This window comes from Hemitrygon akajei, chromosome 6, assembly GCF_048418815.1.
Source record: "Hemitrygon akajei chromosome 6, sHemAka1.3, whole genome shotgun sequence".
NCBI lineage: Eukaryota > Metazoa > Chordata > Chondrichthyes > Myliobatiformes > Dasyatidae > Hemitrygon > Hemitrygon akajei.
The window spans coordinates 91,112,112-91,126,766 of NC_133129.1; the positions used below are offsets into that span (position 1 = coordinate 91,112,112).

Genomic DNA, 14,655 nt, shown 5'->3' on the forward strand with positions numbered 1-14,655 from the left:
GGGAGGGTTGATGCTTTTGTGGGAGTGTGGGGGGAAAGGGAGGGTTGATGCTTTTGTGGGAGTGTGGGGGAAGGGGAGGGTTGATGCTTTTGTGGGAGTGTGGGGGGAAAGGGAGGGTTGATGCTTTTGTGGGAGTGTGGGGGGAAAGGGAGGGTTGATGCTTTTGTGGGAGTGTGGGGGAGGGGAGGGTTGATGCTTTTGTGGGGGTGTGGGGGAAGGGGAGGGTTGATGCTTTTGTGGGAGTGTGGGGGGAAAGGGAGGGTTGATGCTTTTGTGGGAGTGTGGGGGGAAAGGGAGGGTTGATGCTTTTGTGGGAGTGTGGGGGAGGGGAGGGTTGATGCTTTTGTGGGAGTGTGGGGGAAGGGGAGGGTTGATGCTTTTGTGGGAGTGTGGGGGGAAGGGGAGGGTTGATGCTTTTGTGGGAGTGTGGGGGAGGGGGAGGGTTGATGCTTTTGTGGGAGTGTGGGGGGAAAGGGAGGGTTGATGCTTTTGTGGGAGTGTGGGGGAGGGGAGGGTTGATGCTTTTGTGGGAGTGTGGGGGGAAAGGGAGGGTTGATGCTTTTGTGGGAGTGTGGGGGGAAAGGGAGGGTTGATGCTTTTGTGGGAGTGTGGGGGAGGGGGAGGGTTGATGCTTTTTGGGAGTGAGTGGGGGAGGGAGGGTTGATGCTTTTGTGGGAGTGTGGGGGGAAAGGGAGGGTTGATGCTTTTGTGGGAGTGTGGGGGAGGGGGAGGGTTGATGCTTTTTGGGAGTGAGTGGGGGAGGGAGGGTTGATGCTTTTGTGGGAGTGTGGGGGGAAAGGGAGGGTTGATGCTTTTGTGGGAGTGTGGGGGAAGGGGAGGGTTGATGCTTTTGTGGGAGTGTGGGGGGAAAGGGAGGGTTGATGCTTTTGTGGGAGTGAGTGGGGGAGGGGAGGGTTGATGCTTTTGCGTGAGTGGGGGAGGGGGAGGGTTGATGCTTTGTGGGAGTGAGTGGGGGAGGGTTGATGCTTTTTGGGAGTGAGTGGGGGAGGGGGAGGGTTGATGCTTTCGCGGGAGTGTGGGGGAGGGGGAGGGTTGATGCTTTTTGGGAGTGTGGGGGAGGGGAGGGTTGATGCTTTTGTGGGAGTAAGTGGGGGAGGGTGTGGGAGGTTCTGGAATTCTAACGTTTTCCTGTCTCATTCTTTGGGGGGGGGGTCTCTTCTTTCGTGCATGTCTGTGAAGTGTAAGAATTTCAGGTTGTATACTGTATACATCCTCTGACATTACACCGAACCATTCCCCTCCGCCATCAGATTTCTGAACGGTCCATGCACACTACCGTACCTCACAATTTTGCCCTCTTTTGGGACCATGTATTTAATTGTGTATATTTCATATTGTAACCTATAGCAATTTATATAGCTTCCTCCGTACTGCTGCTGCAAAACAACACACACAGACAAAATGCTGGAGGAACTCACCACACACGTCAGTGATAATTAACCTGATTCTGACTACAAGTGACTCCAGGGAAGGATTAAAATCCAGGTTTCCCGTCTGCAACGCCCGGCAGATGAAACCGCCTAACATTCCTCACTGACATCGCTGCAGTTGTCCCTTTAAATGCCCTTCAGAGGGATGTGGGGTGGGGGGCATCGCTGACTGGCCGGGACAGGTGTTCGTTCCTCCCGGGCGGGGGACCGTGTCCGGCGTCCCACTGCCCTATCGAGGGTGGATCCCGCCCACCCGCTGAGTGACAGGCCGTGCCCACCACTCAACGGCGCTCACTGCCCTCCGTCCGAGCCCGGCGGCCAATCGGGGCTCGGCAGACAGTGGCCGGACAGAAGTTGGTGGGAAGTTTTCGGGAGAAGATGGAACGGGTGAGGTTGGCGCTGGGTCTTCAGGTTCTGCTCCTTGTGGGGGCAGGCATAGGTAAGAAACGAGGGGTCCGTTCCAGAAGAGGCAGGAGGGTCGGGGTAAAGGAGTGGTGTGAACTAGGGGTCACAGCTCGTGGATAACACAGCACGTCCCAGGGAGGGGTGTAGAACACAGGATCCAGCAGGGGAGGAGAGCGCGGGGGAGGGGGGAAGGAGGGTGAGCAAAAGAGAGGGAGGGGGAAGGAACAGAGGAAATGTGGACAGAATAGAGTGAGGGGATGGAAGGGATGAGGAGGTGAGCGGGGAGGAGGAGAGGAGCGAGGGGGAGATTGGAGGGGACAGAGGGAGGGATGATAGGGAAGTGGTGGGAGAGAGGAGGGGCTGGAGGGAGAGGGAGAAAGCAGGGACAGGTATCACAGTGATGGGTCATGGGGGAGGGTGGGGGTGTCTCTGAGATCTGAGGAGGGTTTTGAAGGGGAGGGCCGGGGAGTCTCAGATCTGAGGTGGATGTGAAAGAGAGAGCGAGGGGTTCTCTGTGATCTGAGGTGGGTTTGAAGGGGTAGATGGGGGTTCTCTGAAATCTGAGGTGGGTATGAAGGGGTGGGTGAGGATGTCTGTGATCTGAGGTGGGTTTGATGGAGATGGTGGGGGGGCTCTGGGATCTGAAGTGGGTTTGATGGGGAGGGTGGGGGGGCTCTGGGATCTGAAGTGGGTTTGATGGGGAGAGTGGGGGGGTTCTGGGATCTGAAGTGGGTTTGATGGGGAGAGTGGGGGGGTTCTGGGATCTGAAGTGGGTTTGATGGGGAGGGTGGGGGGGTTCTGGGATCTGAAGTGGGTTTGATGGGGAGAGTGGGGGGCTCTGTGATCTGAGGTGGATTTTGAAATGGAAGGTGAGTGGGGGATGTCTCTGATCTGAGGTGAGTGATGGAGAAGGGGGGCTCTGGGATCTGAGGTGGGTTTGATGGGGAGGGTGGGGGCCTCTGGGATCTGAGGTGGGTTTGATTGGGAGGGTGGGGGGCTCTGGGATCTGAGGTGGGTTTGATGGGGAGGGTGGGGTGTCCAAAATGAAACCTAGAACTGCTGGAAACTCTCAGCAGGTTGGTCAGCATCTGTGGAGGGAGGAACAGCTGAGATCTTGACTCCAGGACGCCCTGTCAGACAGCTAGCATTGGCTGGTTTCGTCTGATCTCCACAGTGCCGGGGGTGGGGGGTAAGGGAGGGGAGGTTTATTGTTGTCACATCTAGTGAGATGTGGTGAAAATCTTCGGAGGGTTTCGACAGAAAATGTCGACAATTGCTTCTCTCCCACAGAGGTCTTCTCGACCTGCCCAGTTCCTCTGGCACACTGGGCCTTGCTTGCAGCGCAGGCCCTCCAGGACCACCACAGCCTTGTCGTTGGGCCCCAATGACCCTGAGAGCTAGTCAGGGCTTTATGCTTTGGCTCTTGGTAGGGTCACCATGCCAAACAGGTCAAAGGGTAGAGGTCAGACTAGGAGTGGTTCACCGGTCCTCCAGGTTCAGGGGTTCAGCTCAGGGCCAACAACCCAGACTGGTAAAACAAATTTGTTAGGGAAACAGCAGTGAAGAATTCTTCTACATCTGAGTGTGACGGTATTCCTGAGCCTCCACCTGGGACTTGTGTGACTGACAGGAGCGAAAACCGAGAGGAAGCTACTGACATGATGAAGGAAGACCTGAACACCCCCAGAGATGGAGGGGCTTCAATGGTGCCCTAAATGCCTGTGGTGTATCGGGCACTGAGTGAGTAAGAAGTGCAGGCAGACAGCTTAAGTCTGGGGAATGTTGGTGGGGACTCACTTATCAGGTAACAAGTCTGTCTGACTCGCCCCACACGAATATACGAGCCTGGTCTATTCATACTTAGCATGGGACAGCAAAATCACAGAGACAAGCCGCCTGCTGTGTTTATTTTTGGACTTTGACCAACCCCACAGTAAGTGGCGGACACAGCCTGCTCTATCACGGGCAAAGCCCTCCCCACCATTTACAAGGAGTGCTGCCACAAGAAAGCAGAATCCATCAGCAAGGACCCTCACCTCGGGGATTCCCAACCCTTTATTTATGCCATGGGTGCCCTACCATTAACCGAGGGGTCTGTGGACCCCAGGATGGGAACTCCAGCCCATTGAAACCGAATGACTATTGAAAGGCCCAGGTAGAGTGAATATGGAGAGGATTTTTCTCGATTGTGGACCGGAGGACACAATCTCAGAACAGAAGGATGTCCCTTTAGGACAGAGATGAGGAGGATTTTTTTTTTAGCCAGAGGGTGGTGAATCTGTGGAATTTGGAGACCACAAGTCAATAAAGTGGTGGTTGACAGGTTCTTGATTAGTCAGGGCGTCAAAGATTACAGGGAGAGGTCAGGAGATTGGGGCTGAGAAGGAAAATGGATCAGCCTTAAATGGTGGAGCAGACCTGATGGGCCAAATGGCCTATATCTTAAGGTCCTGCGCTCTCTTTTTGCTGCTGTCATCAGGTTCAGGAACAGTTATTACCTTGCAACCAGCAGGCTCCTGAACTAGAGAGGATAACTTCACTCACCTCAACTCTGAACTGATGCCACAACCTATGGACTCACTTTCAAGGACTCAACAACCCATGTTCTCAGTGTAATATATACTTGCGTAGTTTGTTTTTTGCACATTGCTAGTCAGTCCTTGTCCATTGTATTTTTTCCCTATAATTGCAAACAAGAGAATGAATCTTAAGGTAGTATGAGGTAACATCCATACTTCAATGTTAAGGCCAAAGACAATGGACGTGAGAGCAGGACTCATCCCACTGAGTCGGCTCCACCATTCCATCGTGGCTGATTCATCTTCCTTCTCAGCTCCAATCTCCTGTCCTCTCCCAGTAATCTTTGACCCCCTCACTAATCGAGAAGCTGTCAATGGCCGCTTTAAATATACCCAATAACCTGGCTTCGACACCCACCTGTGGCAACAAATTCCACAGATTCACTGCTCTCAGGCCAAAGGAATTTCTTCTCATCTCCTTTTCTAAAGGGATGTCCCTCTATTCTGAGGCCGAGCCCTCTGGTCCTAGACTCCCCCACAACAGGAAACACCCTCTCCATATCCACTCTATCCAGGCCTTTCAATATTCGATGGATTTCACTGAGATCCCCTGTCATTCTTCTAAACTCCAGCGAGCACAGGTCCAGAGCCATCAAAGACTCCTCGTGTGTTAACTCTTTCATTCCCAGGATCATTCCTGTGACCATCTCCCATGTCAGCACATCTTTTCTTTGATAAGGGCCCAACCTGCTCACAATACTCCAAGTGAGGCCTCACCATTACATCCTTGGTTTTATATTCTAGTGCTCTGGAAACGAATGCTAACTTTTGCCTTCCTCACCACCAACTCAGCCTGAAAATTAACCTTTAGGGAATCCTGCACAAGGACTCCCAAGTCACTTTGCACCTCTGATTTCTAAATTTGCTCCCTGCTTAGAAAATAGTCTATGCCTTTACTCCTCCTACCAAAGTACAAGACCATACACTTCCTACACAATATTCCATCGGCCACTGCTTTTCCAATTCCCGGAATCTGTCCCGATTTCTCTGCAGACTCCCCGCTTCCTCAATGCTACCTGTCCCCCACCTATCTTTGTACAGTCCGCAAACCCGGCCCCAAAGTTATCGTCCAGGTAGAACGTGAAAAGGAGGGGCCCCAAAGCTGACCCCGGCGGAACACCACTAGTCACTGGGAGCTAACCTGAAAAGGCTCCCTTTATTCCCGCTCCTGCCATTCAGCCAATCTTCTGTCTGTGCTATACCCTTTCCTGTAATGCCATGGGCTCCTGTTAAGCAACCTTGTCAAAGGCTCTCTGAAAATGCAAGTAAACAACATCCACTGACTCTCCTTTGTCTATCCTGCCTGTCATTTCCTAGAAGATTTCCAACAGATTTGTCAGGCAAGATTTCCCCTTCAGGAAACCATTCTGACTTCATCCTATTAGAAAAAAAAATTCAAAATAAATATGGAAAAAAAATTACTTTGAACCCTGTTAGCAATTAGCTTAGTTACTACCCAGGGTGCAGGGTAACACTGGCAATCTCCTAGTCTTTTGAGAAATACAAGAGGATGGAACAGCTGTAGGCCACTCGGCCTCTCTAACCAGCCTTGCCATTCTCTATAATTGTAGCTAATCTCCTGCAGGCCTCGTCCCCTCTGTCTCAGCCCCTCCCCCACGATCTATCAAAAGTTTGTCCACCTCCTCCTCACCCTCAAGGGTTGAGAATTCCAGAGATTCTCCCCCTTTGCCTGTATTAGTTCCTACATACACAGAGTATCCCAAATGGAAAAAGTCCTTCAGCCCAATTGGTTCACAGCAATCAATATGCCCACTTGCCCGCGTTTGGCCCATATATCCTTAAACCAGGAGTTCCCAACCTTTTTTATGCCAGGGACCAATGCCATTACCTGAGGGGTCTGTGGACCCCAGGTTGGGAACTCCTGCTGTGAACCTTTCTTATTCACATACCTTTTTTAAACCCGACATGAGTGCTTCCTCTGGCAACTCATACTCTTTACGGTTTCTGCGTGGAGAAGTTGTCCCTCAGGTTCCTATTAAATCTCTTCCCTCTCGCCCTTAAACCTGTGCCCTTGTGTTCTCGATTCCGCAACCCTGAAAAAAAGACCACGTCACACTGTCTATGGCCCTCGTGATTTTATATACAACTCCATCAACTCAACCCCGATCTCTGAAACTCCGAGGAATAATGTCCTAACCGGCCCAATGTATTTTCTGGCCAAGAAAGATCTCCAACCACAGCCTGCTCCTTCAGAGTCACCAAGAGGACATGGCCACAGTCGTCATGAGGAAGTGATGGAGATAGATCGGGCTCACGATGAGAAGAGAGACCCACTCCATCTTCAAGACAGCACTTCATTGGACCCATGAAGGGCAGAGGAAACATGGGAGACCAGAGACAACTTGGTGCTGTACCATAGAGGTAGAAATGAGGTCCCTGAATAGAGGAAATGGCCAAGGACAGACAGATGGAGGACCTTCATTGCTGCCCTAAATGCCAGACAGTAACTAACTAACTGCCAAACGTTTCTGATCTGTCATATATCTGCTCACACTGTTTTCAACTTAATGGCATCTTTCCTATAGCAGGTGGGTATCATGGTGGAGATGTGTCTCTACGAAAGGAGTCCTTACCTCTGCTAGCTGCAGGTCACCCTTAGGCAAGGTGTAGCACCTGTAGCGCACCCCCCCCCCCATCCCAATCGGGGTCACATGAAGCCATGGGAGCAGGTGATGGATGGTCGTATGAGCAGCCGGTGCAGATCACAAGTCCTGGTTATGTGACCACTGACACCAGGCAGACAATCTCTGAAGAGTATTGATGATGGCTGGGGTCACCCGTCTTGTAAAGACACTGCCCACTTCTGTAGAAAAACTTGCCAAGAACAATTATGGTGATGGAAAGACCATTATCGCCCATGTCATACGACATAGGTTCACATTACAAACGGACCTGTGGCAGGGTGGCCGAAACTGAACACAATATTCTAAATGCTGCCTCAGCAAGGTCTTGTACAACTCCAACATGACATCCCTGATTGATGAAGACCAGTGTGCCTAAAGCTGCCTTCGCCACCATGTTGATTTGTGACTCTACTTTCAGGGAACCATGTATTCGTAATTGCCTCCTCTTACATTGTAGTTCTGCCCCCTCGCTTGAGCCTCTCCTACTGGTGGTAACATCTCAAAATCACCCATCGGGCAGCAGGTACAAAACCCTGACAGCATGGACCACCAGGCTAACGGACCACCAGGGTCACGGACCACCAGGCTCACGGATCACGAGGGTCACGGATCACCAGGGTCACGGATCACCAGGCTCACAGATCACGAGGGTCACGGACCACCAGGCTCACGGACCACCAGGCTCACGGATCACCAGGGTCACGGACCACCAGGGTCACGGATCACCAGGGTCACGGACCACGAGGGTCACGGATCACCAGGGTCACGGACCAGCAGGCTCACGGACCACCAGGGTCACGGACCACCAGGCTCACGGATCACCAGGCTCACGGACCACCAAGGTCACGGACCACCAGGCTCACGGACCACCAGGGTCACGGACCACCAGGGTTACGGACCACCAGGCTCACGGACCACCAGGCTAACAGACCACCAGGCTCACGGATCACCAGGCTAACGGATCACCAGGCTCACGGATCACCAGGGTCACGGACCACCAGGCTCACGGATCACCAGGCTAACGGATCACCAGGCTCACGGATCACCAGGGTCACGGATCACCAGGCTCACGGATCACCAGGGTCACGGATCACCAGGGTCTCGGACCACGAGGGTCACGGATCACCAGGGTCACGGACCACCAGGCTAACGGACCACCAGGCTCACGGATCACCAGGGTCACGGACCACCAGGCTAACGGACCACCAGGCTAACGGACCACCAGGCTCACGGATCACCAGGCTCACGGACCACCAGGCTCACGGATCACCAGGGTCACGGATCACCAGGCACACGGACCACCAGGGTCACGGATCACCAGGGTCACGGATCACCAGGCTCACGGACCACCAGGGTCACGGATCACCAGGGTCACGGACCACCAGGCTAACGGACCACCAGGCTAACGGACCACCAGGCTAACGGACCACCAGGCTCACGGACCACCAGGGTCACGGACCACCAGGCTAACGGACCACCAGGCTCACGGACCATCAGGGTCACGGATCACCAGGGTAACGGACCACCAGGCTAACGGACCACCAGGCTCACGGACCACCAGGGTCACGGATCACCAGGCTCACGGACCACCAGGGTCACGGACCACCAGGCTCACGGATCACCAGGGTCACAGACCACCAGGCTAACGGATCACCAGGCTCACGGATCACCAGGCTCACGGATCACCAGGGTCACGGATCACCAGACTCACGGACCACCAGGGTCACGGACCACCAGGGTCACGGATCACCAGGCTCACGGACCACCAGGGTCACGGACCACCAGGCTAACGGACCACCAGGCTAACGGACCACCAGGGACATGGACCACCAGGCACACGGACCACCAGGCTAACGGACCACCAGGCTAACGGAACACCAGGGTCACGGACCACCAGGCTAACGGACCACCAGGGTCACGGACCACCAGGCTAACGGACCACCAGGCTCACGGATCACCAGGGCCACGGATCACCAGGCACACGGACCACCAGGCTCACGGATCACCAGGCTCACGGATCACCAGGGTCACGGATCACCAGGGTCACGGACCACCAGGCTCACGGATCACCAGGGCCACGGATCACCAGGCACACGGATCACCAGGGTCACGGATCACGAGGGTCACGGATCACCAGGGTCACGGACCACCAGGGTCACGGACCTCCAGGGTCACGGACCTCCAGGGTCACGGATCACCAGGGTCACGGACCACCAGGCTCACGGATCACCAGGCTAACGGATCACCAGGCTCACGGATCACCAGGCTCACGGACCACCAGGGTCACGGACCACGAGGTTCACGGATCACCAGGGTCACGGACCACCAGGCTAACGGACCACCAGGCTCACGGATCACCAGGGTCACGGACCACCAGGGTCACGGACCACCAGGCTAACGGACCACCAGGCTCACGGACCACCAGGGTCACGGATCACCAGGGTCACGGATCACCAGGCACACGGACCACCAGGGTCACGGATCACCAGGGTCACGGATCACCAGGCTCACGGACCACCAGGGTCACGGACCACCAGGGTCACGGACCACCAGGCTAACGGACCACCAGGCTCACGGATCACCAGGCTCACGGATCACCAGGCTAACGGACCACCAGGCTAACGGACCACCAGGCTCACGGACCACCAGGGTCACGGACCACCAGGCTAACGGACCACCAGGCTCACGGACCACCAGGGTCACGGATCACCAGGCTCACGGACCACCAGGGTCACGGACCACCAGGCTCACGGATCACCAGGGTCACGGACCACCAGACTAACGGATCACCAGGCTCACGGATCACCAGGCTCACGGACCACCAGGCTCACGGACCACCAGGCTCACGGACCACCAGGGTCACGGACCACCAGGCTCACGGATCACCAGGGTCACGGACCACCAGGCTCACGGACCACCAGGGTCACGGACCACCAGGGTCACGGACCACCAGGCTCACGGATCACCAGGGTCACGGACCACGAGGGTCACGGATCACCAGGGTCACGGACCACCAGGCTAACGGACCACCAGGCTCACGGATCACCAGGGTCACGGACCACCAGGCTAACGGACCACCAGGCTCACGGATCACCAGGCTCACGGACCACCAGGCTCACGGATCACCAGGGTCACGGATCACCAGGCACACGGACCACCAGGGTCACGGATCACCAGGGTCACGGATCACCAGGCTCACGGACCACCAGGGTCACGGATCACCAGGGTCACGGACCACCAGGCTAACGGACCACCAGGCTCACGGATCACCAGGCTCACGGACCACCAGGGTCACGGACCACCAGGCTAACGGACCACCAGGCTCACGGACCACCAGGCTCACGGATCACCAGGGTCACGGACCACCAGGCTCACGGACCACCAGGCTCACGGACCACCAGGGTCACGGACCACCAGGCTCACGGACCACCAGGGTCACGGACCAGCAGGGTCACGGATCACCAGGGTCACGGATCAGCAGGCTCACGGATCACCAGGCTCACGGACCACCAGGCTCACGGACCACCAGGCTCACGGACCACCAGGGTCACGGACCACCAGGGTCACGGACCACCAGGCTAACGGACCACCAGGCTCACGGACCACCAGGGCCACGGATCACCAGGCACACGGACCACCAGGCTCACGGATCACCAGGCTCACGGATCACCAGGGTCACAGATCACCAGGGTCACGGACCACCAGGCTCACGGATCACCAGGGCCACGGATCACCAGGCACACGGATCACCAGGGTCACGGATCACCAGGGTCACGGATCACCAGGGTCACGGACCACCAGGGTCACGGACCTCCAGGGTCACGGATCACCAGGGTCACGGACCACCAGGGTCACGGACCACCAGGCTCACGGATCACCAGGCTAACGGATCACCAGGCTCACGGATCACCAGGCTCACGGACCACCAGGGTCACGGATCACCAGGGTCACGGACCACCAGGGTCACGGACCACCAGGTTCACGGATCACCAGGGTCACGGACCACCAGGCTAACGGACCACCAGGCTCACGGATCACCAGGGTCACGGACCACCAGGCTAACGGACCACCAGGCTCACGGATCACCAGGCTCACGGACCACCAGGCTCACGGATCACCAGGGTCACGGATCACCAGGCACACGGACCACCAGGGTCACGGATCACCAGGGTCACGGATCACCAGGCTCACGGACCACCAGGGTCACGGACCACCAGGGTCACGGATCACCAGGCTAACGGACCACCAGGCTCACGGATCACCAGGCTCACGGATCACCAGGCTCACGGATCACCAGGGTCACGGACCACCAGGCTAACGGACCACCAGGCTCACGGACCACCAGGGTCACGGACCACCAGGGTCACGGACCACCAGGCTAACGGACCACCAGGCTCACGGACCACCAGGGTCACGGATCACCAGGCTCACGGACCACCAGGGTCACGGACCACCAGGCTCACGGATCACCAGGGTCACGGACCACCAGGCTAACGGATCACCAGGCTTACGGATCACCAGGCTCACGGATCACCAGGGTCACGGATCACCAGGCTCACGGACCACCAGGCTCACGGACCACCAGGCTCACGGACCACCAGGGTCACGGACCACCAGGCTAACGGACCACCAGGGACACGGACCACCAGGCACACGGACCACCAGGGTCACGGACCACCAGGCTAACGGACCACCAGGGTCACGGACCACCAGCCTAACGGACCTCCAGGGTCACGGATCACCAGGGTCACGGACCACCAGGGTCACGGACCACCAGGCTCACGGATCACCAGGCTAACGGATCACCAGGCTCACGGATCACCAGGGCCACGGATCACCAGGCACACGGATCACCAGGGTCACGGATCACCAGGGTCACGGATCACAAGGGTCACGGACCACCAGGGTCACGGACCTCCAGGGTCACGGATCACCAGGGTCACGGACCACCAGGCTCACGGACCACCAGGGTCACGGATCACCAGGGTCACGGACCACCAGGGTCACGGATCACCAGGCACACGGACCACCAGGCTCACGGACCACCAGGGTCACGGACCACCAGGGTCACGGACCACCAGGCTCACGGACCACCAGGGTCACGGATCACCAGGCTAACGGACCACCAGGCTCACGGACCACCAAGGTCACGGACCACCAGGCTAACGGACCACCAGGCTAACGGACCACCAGGGTCACGGACCACCAGGGTCACGGATCACCAGGGTCACGGACCACCAGGGTCACGGACCACCAGGCTAACGGACCACCAGGGTCACGGACCACCAGGGTCACGGACCACCAGGGTCACGGATCACCAGGGTCACGGACCACCAGGCTCACGGACCACCAGGGTCACGGACCACCAGGCTCACGGACCACCAGGGTCACGGACCAGCAGGCTCACGGATCACCAGGCTAACGGATCACCAGGCTCACGGATCACCAGGCTCACGGACCACCAGGCTCACGGACCACCAGGGTCACGGACCACCAGGGTCACGGACCACCAGGGACACGGACCACCAGGCACACGGACCACCAGGCACACGGACCACCAGGCTAACGGACCACCAGGGTCACGGACCACCAGGCTAACGGACCACCAGGCTAACGGACCACCAGGCTCACGGATCACCAGGGCCACGGATCACCAGGCACACGGACCACCAGGCTCACGGATCACCAGGCTCACGGATCACCAGGGTCACGGACCACCAGGCTCACGGATCACCAGGGCCACGGATCACCAGGCACACGGATCACCAGGGTCACGGATCACCAGGGTCACGGATCACCAGGGTCACGGACCACCAGGGTCACGGACCACCAGGGTCACGGACCTCCAGGGTCACGGATCACCAGGGTCACGGACCACCAGGCTCACGGACCACCAGGCTCACGGATCACCAGGCTAACGGATCACCAGGCTCACGGATCACCAGGCTCACGGATCACCAGGCTCACGGACCACCAGGGTCACGGATCACCAGGGTCACGGACCACCAGGTTCACGGATCACCAGGGTCACGGACCACCAGGCTAACGGACCACCAGGCTCACGGATCACCAGGGTCACGGACCACCAGGCTAACGGACCACCAGGCTCACGGATCACCAGGCTCACGGACCACCAGGCTCACGGATCACCAGGGTCACGGATCACCAGGCACACGGACCACCAGGGTCACGGACCACCAGGGTTACGGATCACCAGGCTCACGGACCACCAGGGTCACGGATCACCAGGGTCACGGACCACCAGGGTCACGGACCACCAGGCTCACGGATCACCAGGCTCACGGATCACCAGGGTCACGGACCACCAGGCTAACGGACCACCAGGCTCACGGACCACCAGGGTCACGGATCACCAGGGTCACGGACCACCAGGCTAACGGACCACCAGGCTCACGGACCACCAGGGTCACGGATCACCAGGCTCACGGACCACCAGGGTCACGGACCACCAGGCTCACGGATCAGCAGGGTCACGGACCACCAGGCTAACGGATCACCAGGCTTACGGATCACCAGGCTCACGGATCACCAGGGTCACGGATCACCAGACTCACGGACCACCAGGCTCACGGACCACCAGGGTCACGGATCACCAGGCTCACGGACCACCAGGGTCACGGACCACCAGGCTAACGGACCACCAGGGACACGGACCACCAGGGTCACGGACCACCAGGCTAACGGACCACCAGGGTCACGGACCACCAGGGTCATGGATCACCAGGGTCACGGACCACCAGGGTCACGGACCACCAGGGTCACGGACCACCAGGCTCACGGATCACCAGGGCCACGGATCACCAGGCACACGGATCACCAGGGTCACGGATCACGAGGGTCACGGACCACCAGGGTCACGGACCACCAGGGTCACGGACCTCCAGGGTCACGGATCACCAGGGTCACGGACCACCAGGCTCACGGACCACCAGGCTCACGGACCACCAGGGTCACGGACCACCAGGGTCACGGACCACCAGGGTCACGGATCACCAGGCACACGGACCACCAGGCTCACGGATCACCAGGGTCACGGACCACCAGGCTCACGGACCACCAGGGTCACGGACCACCAGGCTAACGGACCACCAGGCTAACGGACCACCAGGGTCACGGACCACCAGGGTCACGGATCACCAGGGTCACGGACCACCAGGGTCACGGACCACCAGGCTCACGGACCACCAGGGTCACGGACCACCAGGGTCACGGATCACCGGACTCACGGATCTCCAGGCTTGTGGACAGCTTCTATCCCTCTGTTATACTTTGGGCTGTAATATTTCTGACATTCATTCTTTAGCTTTTTTCCTGTTTCCTGGATGTCTGTGAAGAGTAAGAATTTTAGGTTGTATACTGTATACATTCTCTGCTATTAAATTGAACCATTAATGTACTGAGTGGACCCCTAGTATGTAATTTATTCAGATACAGCACAGAATAGACCCTTCCGGCCCTTCAATCCGTGCCCCCCCGCAACCTCCGATTTAACCCCAACCTAACTGCATGGCATTTTACAAAGACCAGTTGACCTACCAACTGGTACGTTTTCGG

The 14,655-nt window shown here is 57.7% G+C and overlaps 1 protein-coding gene across 2 annotated transcripts in view; it reads left to right on the plus strand.

Moving 5' to 3' along the window:
* Window positions 1-1,600: 1,600 nt before the first annotated feature.
* The window catches only part of LOC140729258 (acetylcholine receptor subunit beta-like), a 44,006-nt gene continuing 30,951 nt past the window's right edge, over window positions 1,601-14,655 (plus strand). Inside the window, exon 1 of one of the 2 annotated variants that reach the window (XM_073048836.1) lies at window positions 1,601-1,890. In XM_073048836.1, coding sequence (XP_072904937.1) covers window positions 1,830-1,890 — 61 coding nt within the window. In that variant the 5' untranslated portion in view covers window positions 1,601-1,829. The remainder of the gene's footprint in view (window positions 1,891-14,655) is intronic. The other variant, XM_073048838.1, reaches the window with a different exon arrangement.